The 14,433-nt window shown below is 67.4% G+C and overlaps 3 protein-coding genes across 3 annotated transcripts; 2 read left to right on the forward strand and 1 right to left on the reverse strand.

The window, feature by feature from the left end:
• Positions 1 to 1,762: 1,762 nt before the first annotated feature.
• NAGK (N-acetylglucosamine kinase) lies at positions 1,763 to 9,450 on the reverse strand. The gene is made up of 10 exons (XM_065737765.1): positions 9,415 to 9,450; positions 8,740 to 8,824; positions 8,528 to 8,626; positions 5,353 to 5,494; positions 4,535 to 4,645; positions 3,554 to 3,666; positions 2,838 to 2,925; positions 2,237 to 2,334; positions 2,047 to 2,125; positions 1,763 to 1,950 (listed from the first exon to the last, which is right to left on the reverse strand). Exons 1-10 carry the CDS (start codon positions 9,441 to 9,443, stop codon positions 1,763 to 1,765), a joined length of 1,032 nt encoding a protein of 343 aa, XP_065593837.1. The 5' UTR covers positions 9,444 to 9,450.
• On the forward strand, positions 6,958 to 8,187 carry LOC136049464 (glycine-rich protein-like). The gene is made up of 2 exons (XM_065737764.1): positions 6,958 to 7,011; positions 7,855 to 8,187. The coding sequence occupies exons 1-2, from the start codon at positions 6,958 to 6,960 to the stop codon at positions 8,185 to 8,187; spliced, it is 387 nt and encodes a 128-aa protein (XP_065593836.1).
• A 418-nt stretch (positions 9,451 to 9,868) lies between the features above and the next one.
• On the forward strand, positions 9,869 to 14,204 carry TEX261 (testis expressed 261; the record flags this gene model as incomplete). The annotated part of the gene is made up of 4 exons (XM_065737767.1): positions 9,869 to 10,075; positions 11,589 to 11,668; positions 13,192 to 13,345; positions 14,121 to 14,204. Coding segments are annotated over exons 1-4 (388 nt in total), but the record flags the coding sequence as incomplete, so codon positions are not given.
• Between the last annotated feature and the right edge of the window lie 229 nt (positions 14,205 to 14,433).

Below are 14,433 nucleotides of genomic sequence, written 5' to 3' on the forward strand. Positions count from 1 at the left end.
CCCCATGCGGGGGGGAGGACCGAGGGGGCACTGCGCGGGGGACAGCGACCGGCGGGAGGGACTGGGTAACAACTGGGGAGCACTGGGGGCACTGGGGGCACTGGGAGCACTGGAGGCACTGGGGGCACTGGGGGCACTGGGGGCACTGAGAGCACTGGGAGCACTGGGAGCACTGGGGGCACTGGGAGCACTGGGGGCACTGGGGGCACGGGGGGCACTGGGGGCACTGAGAGCACTGGGGGCACTGGGAGCACTGGGGGCACTGGGAGCACTGGAGGCACTGGGGGCACTGGGGGCACTGGGGGCACTGAGAGCACTGGGAGCACTGGGAGCACTGGGGGCACTGGGAGCACTGGGAGCACTGGGAGCACTGGAGGCACTGGGGGCACTGGGAGCACTGGGAGCACTGGGGGCACTGGGAGCACTGGAGGCACTGGGGGCACTGGGAGCACTGGGAGCACTGGAGGCACTGGGGGCACTGGGAGCACTGGGAGCACTGGGGGCACTGGAGGCACTGGGGGCACTGGAGGCCGTCAGCCCACGTTTCCCCCCGCGGTCACAGACGGACTCTGCCCCCCCCCCCCCCCCCGCACCGCCCCACTCGTGGCGTCACCCCACAGACGGACAGCGGGGCCGGGCGGGGGCACTGTGGGGCGGGGGCACCGTGGGGAATGGGACACGGGGGACACCTCGGCGCCCCCATCCGCTATGGGGCCGGGGGGGGGGGGGTTGGTGAGAGCGCGTCGCTGCCATTCCCCCCCACCCGAACCCCCCCTGCAGCGCGTGCCCTCCCTGACCTTGGGGGCACCGACCCCACAGTTCCGCTGTGCCCCCCCCGGCAATGCCCCCCCCATAACCCTAAACCCATATGTGGGTCGCAGCCCCATACCCCCCCCCAAAGGGACAACATCCCCAGGTTGAAGTGTGGGGGAGGGGTGGGCACTCACCGTCGGAATGGGTCGGGGGGCAGCGGGGGGGGCTCGGGACCCCCGGAGCGGGGAGGGGGGGGGCGGCCGCCTCCCGCCCGCATCTCTCGGCCGTGCGGTGGGGGGGAGGGGGGGGGGGGGGGGGGGGGCCACGCGACACCGGGGGTGCCCCCACCGAAGTGCCCCCCCCTCCCCTCCCCCCTGGGTGGGCGGGGCCCGGGGAATCCCAGCTCCGCCCATATGGGGGAGGGGCACACTTGTGGGGGGGGGGGGGGGGGGGGGATTCTCGCGGCCACGCTCGCGGCACGTGACTGCCCCCTCCGGCGCCCCCCCCAGCCCCGCGTTGCGTTGACGCGCAGTCCGCCAATGGGCAGCGCGCTAACATGAGCTCCCGCCGCGTCCCGCTTTGGAACGCCCCTCGCCATTGGGCGCCTCCGCTCCGCCAATCGGAGGCCGAAGTGCGAGTTCACACGCCGTCTCAGGGCCCGCCCCTCTCCCCCAAGGACCACACCCCCCTCCCCCTCCCTCCCCGCCCCCCTTCAGGGCATCCCCACCCCCCCCGGGACCCCCGCCCTCTCCAGGACCTCGAGGGCTCCCCCACCCCCCCCTTTCTCTCCCTTCCATTTCCCCACACCCCCCAGCACCGAGCCCACCCCCCATCCCCACCCCACCCCCACGCCCCCCCCAAATGCAGCACAGCGCTCATCACCGCACTTCACCTTTTATGACCCGAATCGGTCCCCGTTGGACCCCAAACCCCCCCGGCCCCGTTGCCCCCCCCCGGCCCCATTGCCCCCCCGGTCCCGTTGCCCCCCCCAGCTCCACGCTGCCCCCCCCTAGAAGCGGTGCGTGTAGAAGACGCGCGTGTTGCGGCCGTAGTCCATGGGCATCGCGTGCCCCACAGCGCGGGCCCCCAGGATCGCCCCCCCCAGCGCCGAGGAGCACCGCAGCCGCAGCAAACTGAAATGGGTGAACCCCCCCGGGACATCCCCCCCCCGCGCCCCCTCCAGCGTCTGGATAAAGCCTGGAGCACAGGGGAAAAAAAACGGGGGGGGGGGGGTTGGCTATGGGGAGGGGGCTACGGGTGCTGCCCCCCCCACCCCCCCCCCCCGGGGCTCACCCTCCCGCAGCAGCTCCCAGCTCTTCCACACGGAGCCCACGCAGACGATGGGCAGTCCCAGCTCCCCCTGGAAGAGGCTCTGTTCGGATTTGGGGGGGGGGGGGGGGGGGGTTAATAGGGTCGGGAGATGCCCCCCCCCCCAAAACACACAGCCCCCCCCCCCCCCTCCCCTCCCCCCCGCCCCACCCACCTGATGGACGCGGGGCAGCACGGCGATGACGTGCCGTGCCAGCTGCTGCCCGGCCTGCGCGAACACGTGGCGGCACAGAGCGTCCCCGGCACGGGCACCTGGGGGGGGGGGGACGGGGGTCCTGAGGGGGGGGGGGTGCACCCCAAGCACCCCCACGGCACGGGGACCCCCCCCCCAACCCGGGAGGAGAGAAACGGAGGGCGTCCACGGGGCCCCGACGGGAACCAACGAGGACATCCCAATGGAGACCACCGGACCCCCACGGACCCCCACCCCCACGGACCCCCACCATGAGCCATGGGGTGACCACGGACCCCCACGGACCCCCACCATGAGCCATGGGGTGACCATGGACCCCCACGGACCCCCACGGACCCCCACCATGAGCCATGGGGTGACCACGGACCCCCACGGACCCCCACCATGAGCCATGGGGTGACCACGGACCCCCACGGACCCCCACGGACCCCCACCATGAGCCATGGGGTGACCACGGACCCCCACGGACCCCCACCATGAGCCATGGGGTGACCATGGACCCCCACGGACCCCCACCCCCCAGGACCCCGCACCCCCCGCCCCTCCCCCCCCCCCGCCGTACCCTCGGCCACCTTGCGGCAGAACCCCGCGAACTCGGCCTTCTGGAAGCATCCGTACAGGTGCGGCAGCAGCTCCTTCCGGTCAGAGATCTGCGGGGTCGGGGGGTCGGGGTCGGGGTCAGGGTCAGGGTCGGGGTCAGGATTGGGGTCAGGGTCAAGGTCGAGGATTAGGGTCAGGGTCAGGGTTGGGGTCAGGGTCAGGATTGGGGTCAGGGTAGAGGTCAGGGTTGGGGTCGGGGTCAGTGTCGGGGTCAGGGTCAGGGTCAAGGTGAGGGTCGAGGTCAGGGCTGGGGTCAGGGTTGGGGTCAGGGTCGGGGTCAGGGTTGGGGTCAGGTTCAGGGTCGGGGTCGGGGTCAAGGTGAGGGTTGGGGTCAGGGTTGGGGTCAGGGTCGGGGTCAGGGTCAAGGTGAGGGTCAGGGTCAGGGTTGGGGTCGGGGTCAGGGTCAGGGTCAAGGTGAGGGTCAGGGTCGGGATCGAGGTCAAGGTGAGGGTCGGGGTCAGGGTCGGGGTCAGGGTTGGGGTCGGGGTCAGGGTCAGGGTCGGGTTCGGGATCGGGGTCAGGGTTGGGGTTGGGGTCAGGATTGGGGTCAGGGTTGGGGTTGGGGTTGGGGTCAGGGTTGAGATCAGGGCCAGGATCAGGGTGGGGGTGGGGCGGTGTGGGGTGGTGTGGGGCGGGGTGGGGGTGGGGCGGTGTGGGGTGGTGTGGGGCGGCCCCCACCTGGAAGTAGTGGCACATGGCGCTGCGGAGGTGCGCGATGTCGTGCGCTGCGGGCTGCAGGTTGTCCATGCTGTCGTACACCGCCTTCACCGCGCGGTGCGCGATCCAGAACGCTGTGGGGTCACCTCGTGTCCCCACAGCGCCCCACAGCGCCCCACACAGCGCACCCCACCCCATCCCGCCCCATCCCATCACTCCTATCCCATCCCATTCCATCAATCCTATTCCATCCCATCCCCATCCTAATCCATGTACCATTCCCATCCCATCCCATTGATCCCATTGGTCCCACCCCCATCCCATCAATCCCATCCCATCCCATCAATCCCATCCCATCAATCCCATCCCATCCCATTGATCCCATCCCATCCCATCGATCCCATCCCATCCCATCAATCCCATCCCATCCCATCGATCCCATCCCATCCCATTGATCCCATCCCATCCCATCTCATTAATCCCATCCCATCCCATTGATCCCATCCCATTAATCCCACTCCATTGATCCCACCCCCACCCCATCAATCCCATCCTATCCCATCAATCCCATTCCATCCCCATCCCATCCGTCCTATCCCAATCCCCATCCCATCGATCCCATCGATCCCATCCCACTCCCATCCCATTGATCCCATTCCTTCACACTGATCACATCCCATCGATCCCATACCCATCCCAGTGATCCCACTCCAGTGATCCCATCCCATCCCATCGATCCCATCCCATTGTTCTCATCCCCATCCCCATCCCATCCCAGTGATCCCATCCCATCCCATCGATCCCATCCCATTGTTCTCATCCCCATCCCATCCCAGTGATCCCATCCCATCCCATCGATCCCATCCCATCAATCCCATAGATCCCATCCCATTCCATCAATCCCATTCCATCAATCCCATCCCATCCCATCGATCCCATCCCACCCCATCGATCCCACCCCACTGATCCCCCCCCATGGGGCCGCCCCACAGCCGCGCTCACCGGAGCCCTCATCCCCCAACATGTGCCCCCATCCCCCGCAGCCGCTCTCGGTGCCGTCGGGATTGAGCACGTGGCAGTTGGATCCCGTCCCCGAAATCAGAACCACACCGCCTGCGGGGCACGGGGCGGGATCGGGGTGGGATCGATGGGGTGGGATCGATGGGGTGGGATGGGATCAATGGGATGGGATGGGACGGGATGGGATTGATGGGATTGATGGGATGGGATGGGATGGGATCAGTGGGGTCAGTGTGATCAGTGAGGTCAGAGGGGTCAGTGGGTCAGTGGGTCAGTGGGTGATTGGGGTCAGTGGGGTCAGCAGGGCAGCGGGGCAGCTGAGCAGTGGGGCAGTGGGGCAGTAGTGGGGCAGTAGGGCGGTGGGGCAGTGGGGGGGCAGTGGGGCAGCAGTGGGGCAGTGGGGCAGCGGGGCAGTGGGGCAGCAGCGGGGCAGCAGTGGGGCAGCAGTGGGGCAGCGGGGCGGCAGTGGGGCAGTAGTGGAGCAGCGGGACCGCAGTGGGGCAGCAGGGCAGCAGTGGGGCAGTGGGGCAGCAGCGGGGCAGCAGTGGGGCAGTGGGGCAGTAGTGGAGCAGCGGGGCCGCAGTGGGGCAGCAGTGGGGCAGTGGGGCAGCAGGGCAGCAGTGGGTCAGCGGGGCAGCAGCGGGGCAGCAGCGGGGTAGCAGCGGGGCAGCAGTAGGTCAGTGGGGCAGCAGCGGGGCAGCAGTGGGTCAGTGGGGCAGCAGCGGGGCAGCAGTGGGGCAGCAGTGGGGCAGTGGGGCAGCAGTGGGGCAGTGGGGCAGCAGTGGGGCAGCGCGCCGTACCGTGCTCGCTGGCCGTGGCCATGGCCCCCGCGGCGTCGCTGCGGACGCTGTAGCTGTGGCTGAGCGCGGGGCTGCGCCTCCGGAGCTGCTCCAGCAGCGCCGACACCGCCCCGCCCCCATCGGCGCCGCTCAGCGCCACGCCCTGCCGCACAGCGACGCGGTGGGGCGGGGGGGGCGGGGACGGAGGGGGCGGGGGGACGGGATGGGGATTATGGGGCTGCGATGGGGATTATGGGGCCGGGATGGGGATTATGGGGCTGGGATGGGGATTATGGGGCCGGGATGGGGATTATGGGGCCGGGATGGGGATTATGGGGCCGGGATTGGGATTATGGGGCCGGGATGGGGATTATGGGGCTGGGATGGGGATTATGGGGCCGGGATGGGGATTATGGGACCGGGATGGGGATTATGGGGCTGGGATTGGGATTATGGGGCCGGGATGGGGATTATGGGACCGGGATTGGGATTATGGGGCTGGGATTGGGATTATGGGGCTGGGATTGGGATTATGGGGCCGGGATTGGGATTATGGGGCTGGGATTGGGATTATGGGACTTATTGGGGATTATAGGGTTAGGATTATGGGGCTGGGATGGGGATTATGGGGCTGGGATTGGGATTATGGGGCCGGGATGGGGATTATGGGGCTGGGATTGGGATTATGGGGCCAGGATGGGGATTATGGGACCGGGATGGGACTATGGGGCTGGGATTGGGATTATGGGGCCGGGATGGGGATTATGGGGCCGGGATGGGGATTATGGGGCTGGGATTGGGATTATGGGGCTGGGATTGGGATTATGGGGCCGGGATTGGGATTATGGGGCTGGGATTGGGATTATGGGGCTGGGATTGGGATTATGGGGCCGGGATTGGGATTATGGGGCTGGGATTGGGATTATGGGACTTATTGGGGATTATAGGGTTAGAATTATGGGGCTGGGATGGGGATTATGGGGCTGGGATTGGGATTATGGGGCCGGGATGGGGATTATGGGACCGGGATGGGACTATGGGGCTGGGATTGGGATTATGGGGCTGGGATGGGGATTATGGGACTTATTGGGGATTATGGGGTTAGGATTATGGGGCTGGGATGGGGATTATGGGGCTGGGATTGGAATTATGGGGCTGGGATTGGGATTATGGGGCCGGGATTGGGATTATGGGGCCGGGATGGGGATTATGGGGCTGGGATGGGGATTATGGGGCTGGGATGGGGATTATGGGGCCGGGATGGGGATTATAGGGCTGGGATGGGGATTATGGGGCTGGGATTGGGATTATGGGGCTGGGATTGGGATTATGGGGCCGGGATGGGGATTATGGGACTTATTGGGGATTATGGGGTTAGGATTATGGGGCTGGGATGGGGATTATGGGGCTGGGATGGGGATTATGGGGCTGGGATGGGAATTATGGGGCTGGGATGGGGATTATGGGGCTGGGATGGGGATTATGGGGCCGGGATGGGGATTATGGGGCCGGGATGGGGATTATAGGGCTGGGATTGGGATTATGGGGCTGGGATTGGGATTATGGGGCCGGGATGGGGATTATGGGACTTATTGGGGATTATGGGGTTAGGATTATGGGGCTGGGATGGGGATTATGGGGCTGGGATGGGGATTATGGGGCTGGGATGGGAATTATGGGGCTGGGATGGGGATTATGGGGCTGGGATGGGGATTATGGGGCCGGGATGGGGATTATGGGGCCGGGATGGGGATTATGGGGCTGGGATGGGGATTGTGGGATGGAATTGGGATTATGGGGCCGGGGATGGGGATTATGGGGCCGGGGATGGGGATTATGGGGCCGGGGATGGGGATTATGGGGCCGGGATGGGGATTATGGGGCTGGGATTGGGGTTATGGGGCTGGGATTGGGGTTATGGGGCTGGGATGAGGATTGTGGGATGGGATTGGGATTATGGGGCTGGGATTGGGATTATAGGGCCGGGATTGGGATTATGGGGCCGGGATGGGGATTATGGGGCTGCGATGGGGATTATGGGACCAGTATGGGACTATGGGGCTGGGCTTGCAACTATGGGGCTGGGATGGGGATTATGGGGCTGCGATAGGGATTATGGGATTTATTGGGGATTATGGGGCTAGGATTATGAGGCTGGGATTGGGATTATGGGGCTGGGATTGGGATTACGGGACTTATTGGGGATTATGGGGCTAGGATTATGGGGCTGGGATGGGGATTATGGGGCTGGGATTGGGATTACGGGACTTATTGGGGATTATGGGGCTAGGATTATGGGGCTGGGATGGGGATTATGGGGCCGGGATGGGGATTATGGGGCCGGGATGGGGATTATGGGGCCGGGATTGGGACTATGGGGCTGAGATGGGGATTATGGGGCCAGGATGGGGATTATGGGGCCGGGATGGGGATTATGGGGCCGGGATGGGGATTATGGGGCCGGGATTGGGATTATGGGGCTGGGATTGGGATTATGGGACTTATTGGGGATTATAGGGTTAGGATTATGGGGCTGGGATGGGGATTATGGGGCTGGGATTGGGATTATGGGGCCGGGATGGGGATTATGGGGCCGGGATTGGGATTATGGGGCCGGGATTGGGATTATGGGGCCGGGATTGGGATTATGGGGCCGGGATTGGGATTATGGGGCTGGGATGGGGATTATGGGGCCGGGATGGGGATTATGGGGCCGGGATGGGGATTATGGGGCTGCGATGGGGATTATGGGGCTGTGATGGGGATTATGGGGCTAGGATTATGGGGCTGGGATGGGGATTATGGGGCTGGGATGAGGATTGTGGGATGGGATTGGGATTATGGGGCCGGGATTGAGATTATGGGGCCAGGATTGGGATTATGGGGCCGGGATTGGGATTATGGGGCTGGGATTGGGATTATGGGGCCGGGATGGGGATTATGGGACCGGGATGGGGATTATGGGGCTGCGATGGGGATTATGGGGCTGGGATTATGGGGCTGGGATGGGGATTATGGGGCTGGGATTGGGATTATGGGGCCGGGATTGGGACTATGGGGCCGTGACGGGGACCACTGAGCCACGATGGGACAATGGGATTGCAATGGGGCAATGGGACCGGGACGGGGACTACGGGGCCGCGATGGGATCTATGGGGCCGGGCTATAGGTCCGCGCGTGGGGCCGCAGTGCTGACCAGAGCGCGCAGTGGCACAGTGGGGTCGGCGCCCGCGCGGCGCTTGGCCTCGTGCAGCATGGCCGCGATGCGCTCCGCACACAGCTCAGCGCCCACCAGCTGCGGGGGGGGGGGGGCAGCGCTCAGACCCCCCCACACCGACCCCCCCCCCCGCCCCACAGACCCCCCCCACCCCACAGACCCCCCCCCGCCCTACAGCACCCCCCCGTTACCCAGGGGTTGGTGCACGGCCCCTCGGCCTCGGCCACGATGCGGCCGTCAGCGTCCACCAGCACCGCCCGCGACTGCGTGCCCCCCCTGCGGGAAACGGGGGGGGGACGGGGGGGACAGCCCCCCCCCCAAAAAGGGCTCAGCGACCCCATGGGATGGGGGGGAGGGGTTGGTTGGGGGGGGGGAGGGGGCAAAGAGATCACCGAGGGGGGGCAGTTCGGGGGGGGGGGGGGGGGAAGCTGGGTTGGGGGGGTAGAGAAGATCCTGGGGAGGGGGAGTGGGGGGGGTGGTTGGGGGGGGAGGGGGAAGGAGATCCCCGGGGGGGGGCAGTGGGATGGGGGGGGGGGGAAGGGAAAGGAGATCCCGGGGTGGGGGGGTCGGGTTGGGGGGGAGGGGTGGAAGGGAACGTGGGTTGAGGGGGGGGGGGGGGGTCACCGTGGGGGGGGGAGGGGCTTCTGAGTTATGGGGGGGGTACAGAGGGCGGGGGAACCCCTGGGTGGGGGAGGGGGACGGGGGGGGTACCCGAGCGAAGGGGGGACACCCTCTGGGTGGGGGGGGGGGGCTCCGCAGGTCGCAGCGTCCCCCGTCCCCATTCCCACGGAGGGGACACGCGTGGGGGCTGCGGAAATCCCCCCCCCTCCCTTTCCCATCCCACCCCCCCACCCCGCGGCCCTCACCCCTCCACTCCGCCGAACAGCGCGGCCATGGCGGCACCGCCCCGCCCACTCGTGACACCGCCCACTCGTGACACCGCCCCCCCGTGGCACCTCCCCCTTCCACTCGTGACATTTCCCCGCAGTGTGAGCCCCCCTCCCCCCAAGTATATGGGGTTGGCGGGGTGGGGGGTCACGTCCCCACGCGGCGCTGCATCCACGCGGGGACCCGGGGCGGTGTAGGGGCGGGGATAGGGGCGGGGATGTAGGGCGGGTATAGGGCTGGATACGGGACCCATAGAGCCCCACTGAGCCCCATAGATCCCAATAGAGCCCCGTCCTGCCCCACAGAGCCCCATACAACCCCATAGAGCCCCACAGTGCCCCACACATCCCTCCTGAACCCCACGGAGACCCCCAGAGCCCATAAGCCCCGCCCCCAATCCCCCCGCCCCCACGGCCTCTCGTACCTCCCGTCCACCGGGGGGCGCTCTCCACTTCCGGCGCCACGCGGGCGGCGCTCTCCACTTCCGGCGGCGCGGGTCCCGACGCCTCGCGCCGTCCCGGAGGCGGCGGAAGGAGCACCGGGCGGAGCGGGGGGGGCCCGGCGGCGCCATGTGGTTCCTGTACGCGCTGAGCTGGCTGGCCCTGCTGCTGCAGCTCGCCTTCGGCACGCTGGCCATCGGTGAGGGGCGGCGGGAGGGGCGGGGCGGCGGGACCGGAAGTGGCGCGGGGTCCTCCGCTGCCGCTCTGAGCCGCGCCGGGTGGGCGGGGTCACGTGACGGCGCCGCGGGGCTCCGTGGGGTCACGTGGGTGAAGGGGGCGGGGGTTTCTATGGGGGTCCTATGGGGGTCCTATGGGAGTCCTATGGGGATCCTATAGCGGTTCTATGGGGTCCTGTGGGGGATCTATGGGGTTCTATGGTTGGGGTCCGATGGGGGTTCTATGGGGTCCTATGGGAGTCCTATGGGGATCCTATAGCGGTTCTATGGGGGTCCTGTGGGGGATCTATGGGGTTCTATGGTTGGGGTCCTATGGGTTCCGATGGGGGTTCTATGGGGTCCTATGGGAGTCCTATGGGGATCCTATAGCGGTTCTATGGGGGTCCTGTGGGGGATCTATGGGGTTCTATGGTTGGGGTCCGATGGGGGTTCTGTGGGGTTCTGTGGGGTCCTATGGGGGTTCCATGGGGTTCTATGGGGGTCCTATTGGGGGTTCTATGGGGTCCTATGGGGGTTCCATGGGGTCCTATTGGGGTTCCATGGGGGTTCTATGGGGGTTCTTTGGGGTCCTATTGGGGGTTCTATGGGGTCCTATGGGGGTCCTATGGGGGTTCCATGGGGTCCTATGGGGTTCCATGGGGTCCTATTGGGGTTCCATGGGGTCCTATGGGGGTTCCATGGGGTCCTATTGGGGTTCCGTGGGGTCCTATTGGGGTTCCATGGGGTCCTGTGGGGGTCCCGTGGGTGCCCATAGTGTCCATGGGGGTCCGTGAGGTCCCGTGGGTTCTTTGGGGTCCCGTGGGGGTCCTTAAGGTGCTCTGGGTGCTCCCTATGGTTGGAATGCCCGTGTTCGGGGTCCCCTTGTTTGGGGGTGCAGTTCGGGGTCCCCATGTTCGGGGAGCGGTTTGGGGGTGCAGTTTGGAGTCCCATGTTTGGGGGTGCTTTTCGGGGTCCCCATGTTCGGGGTGCAGTTTGGGATCCCTATGTTCGGGGTTGTGTTTGGGGTCCCCATGTTCAGGGCACAGTTTGGGGGTGCGGTTCGGGGTCCCCATGTTTGGGGGTGCGGTTCAGGGTCCCATGTTCTGGGTGCAGTTTGGGGTTGTGGTGTTTGGGGTCCCCATGTTTGGGGGTGCAGTTTGGGGTCCCCATATTCGGGGTGCGGTCTGGGGTCCCTATATTCGGGGTGCAGTTTGGGGTCCCCATGTTTGGGGGTGCAGTTTGGGGTCCCCATATTCGGGGTGCAGTCTGGGGTCCCTATATTCGGGGTGCAGTTTGGGGTCCCCATGTTTGGGGGTGCGGTTCGGGGTCCCCACGTTTGGGGGTGCAGTTCAGGGTCCCCGTGTTCGGGGCGCGGTTTGGGGGTGCGGTTTGGGGTCCCACGTTTGGGGGTGCAGTTCGGGGTCCCCATATTCGGGGTGCGGTCCGGGGTCCCCCCGTTTGGGGGCGCGGTCCGGGCTCGCTGAGCGCTGCGCGCAGCCGCCGGGCTGTACTACCTGGCGGAGCTGGTGGAGGAGTACACCGTCATCGCCCGCAGGGTCATCAGATCCATCATCTGGGTGAGCTGCCCCACGGCGCTGTGGGGCGGGGCCGGGGGGCGGGGCTGTGGGGCGGGGCTGTGGGGGGGCGGGGCCGGGGGGCGGCCCCACGGTGTTCCGCGCGTGGGTCTGGGGCCGTGGGTCAGGGTATATGGGGCTGGGATGTGGGGTGACACTGCTGCCCCACATCTGTGGGGCGGGGCCGGGGGGTGACCCTGCAGTGCTGTGTGTGTGGGGCCGGGATGTGTGGGGCCAGGATGTGTGGGGCTGGGGTGTGTGTCTGTGTCCCCATGGTGTCCCCATGTCCCCATGGTTTTCCCAATGTCCCCCCGTGTCCCCATGTCCCCCCCATGTCCCCCCCGTGTCCCCCCGTGTCCCCCCCGCCCGTGTACCCCCGTGTCCCCCTATGTCCCCCCATGTCCCCTCGTGTCCCCCCATCCCCCCATGTCCCTGTGTCCCCCATGTCCCCCCGTCCCTCCATGTCCCCCCGTGTGTCCCCATGTCCCCCCATCCCCCCATATCCCCATCCCCCCATGTCCCCCCGTGTCCCCCCTGTCCCCCCATGTCCCCGTGTCCCCATGTCCCCCCATGTCCCCATGTCCCCCATGTCCCCCCGTCCCTCCATGTCCCCCCATGTGTCCCCATGTCCCCCCGTCCCCCCATGTCACCCGTGTCCCCTCGTGTCCCCCCGTCCCCCCATGTCCCCATGTCCCCCCATGTCCCCATGTCCCCCCGTGTCCCCTCGTGTCCCCCCGTCCCCCCATGTCCCCATGTCCCCCCATGTCCCCATGTCCCCCCGTGTCCCCTCGTGTCCCCCCGTCCCCCCATGTCCCCCCGTGTCCCCTCGTGTCCCCCCGTCCCCCCATGTCCCCATGTCCCCATGTGTCCCCATGTCCCCGTCCCCCCGTCCCCCCATGTCTCCCCCTGTCCCCCCGTGTCCCCCCATGTCCCCTCGTGTCCCCCTGTCCCCCCATGTCCCCATGTCCCCCCATGTCCCCATGTCCCCCCCGTGTCCCCTCGTGTCCCCCCATGTTCCCCCATGTCCCCCCGTCCCCCCGTGTCCCCTCGTGTCCCCCCATGTTCCCCCATGTCCCCCCGTCCCCCCGTGTCCCCTCGTGTCCCCCCGTCCCCCCATGTCCCCATGTCCCCCCCGTGTCCCCCCGTGTCCCCCCCGTCCCCCCGTGTCCCCTCGTGTCCCCCCGTCCCCCCATGTCCCCCCGTCCCCCCATGTCCCCCCGTGTCCCCATGTGTCCCCATGTCCCCATGTGTCCCCATGTCCCCGTCCCCCCGTCCCCCCATGTCCCCCCGTCCCCCCATGTCCCCCCGTGTCCCCCCGTGTCCCCCCATGTCCCCTCGTGTCCCCCTGTCCCCCCATGTCCCCCTGTCCCCCATGTCCCCCCGTCCCCCCCATGTCCCCCCGTCCCCCTGTCCCCCCCCGTGTCCCCATGTCCCCCCGTGTCCCCATGTCCCCATGTCCCCCCGTCCCCCTGTCCCCCCCCGTGTCCCCCCGTCCCCCCGTGTCCCCATGTCGCCGTGTCCCGCAGCTGTCGTCGCTGGCGCAGCTGGGGCTGCTGCTGCTGGAGCGGTTCCCGGTGGCTCTGGTGGGGGTGGGGCTGCTCAGTAACGCCGCGCACTTCGCGCTCCTGCGGCGCTTCCCCGACATCGCGGCCGCGTCCGCGGAGTTCATCGGGAGCTGCGGTACGGGGGGGGGGAGGGGGGGGGGGAGGGGCGGAGAGGGGGGGGGGGGGGAGGGGGGGAGGGGTAAGGGAGGGGAGGGGGGTGGGGAATGGGGATGGGGGGCACTGGGGAAGGGGGGGCACCTGAAGGAGGGGGGAGGATGTGGAGGAGTGGGGGGGGGAAAGTGGGGGTTGGGGGGGTGCAGAGTGGGGTGGGCATGGGGGGCTCTGGGGCTTTGGGCGGGTGACACTGAGGGATATTGGGGCGCATTGGGGGAGGTTGGGGTTCCCCAATATCCCTTCTGCCCAGGGGACACACATGGGGACCCCCAACATCAGGACCCACAATGCCCCAAAGTCCTGTGGGGCACCCAGGGGTCCCCTGGGTCCTTTTGGGGTCCTTTGGGCCCCCTGAGCCCTTTTGGGGTCCCCCAGTCCCTTTTGGGGCCCTTTTGGGGTCTCCTGGGCCCTTTTGGGGTCCTTTGGGTCCTCTGGGTCTTTTTGGGGTCCCCTGGGTTCTTTTGGGGTCCTTTGGGTCCCCGGGGCCCTTTTGGGGTCCTTTTGGGGTCCTCTGGGTCCTTTTGGGGCCCCGGGCCCTTTTGGGGTCCTTTGGGTCCCCCGGGCCCTTTTGAGGTCCCCGGGCCCTTTTGGGGTCCTTTGGGTCCTCTGGGTCTTTTTGGGGTCCCCTGGGTTCTTTTGGGGTCCTTTGGGTCCCCTGGCCCTTTTGGGGCCCTTTTGGGGTCTCCTGTGCCCTTTTGGGGTCCCCGGGCCGGCTCTGAGGTGCGCTGTCCCCGCAGTGCTGGTGGTGCTGAACCATTTCCTGGCGTTCCAGTTCTTCGCTCAGCACTACTACGCCTTCTCCGAGGTCCACATGGGGCACAGTGGGGCGGCACTGGGGTCCGGGGGGGGCAGTGGGGTCCGGGGGGGGCGGCACTGGGGTCCGGGGGGCGGCACTGGGGGTCCCTAAGGGACAGTGGGGTCCCATGGGGGGGGGCTGGGGTGGCAGTGGGGTCCCTGAAGGGGATATTGGGGTGGCAGTGGGGTCTGGGTACAGCTGTGGGGTGACATTGGGGTCCCAGTGCTGCCATGGGGCGGCGTTGGGGTCCCATT

The sequence above is a fragment of the Cyrtonyx montezumae genome, unplaced genomic scaffold (assembly GCF_038088225.1).
Source record: "Cyrtonyx montezumae isolate F1298 unplaced genomic scaffold, pur_monq_1.0 scaffold_205, whole genome shotgun sequence".
NCBI classification, from domain to species: domain Eukaryota; kingdom Metazoa; phylum Chordata; class Aves; order Galliformes; family Odontophoridae; genus Cyrtonyx; species Cyrtonyx montezumae.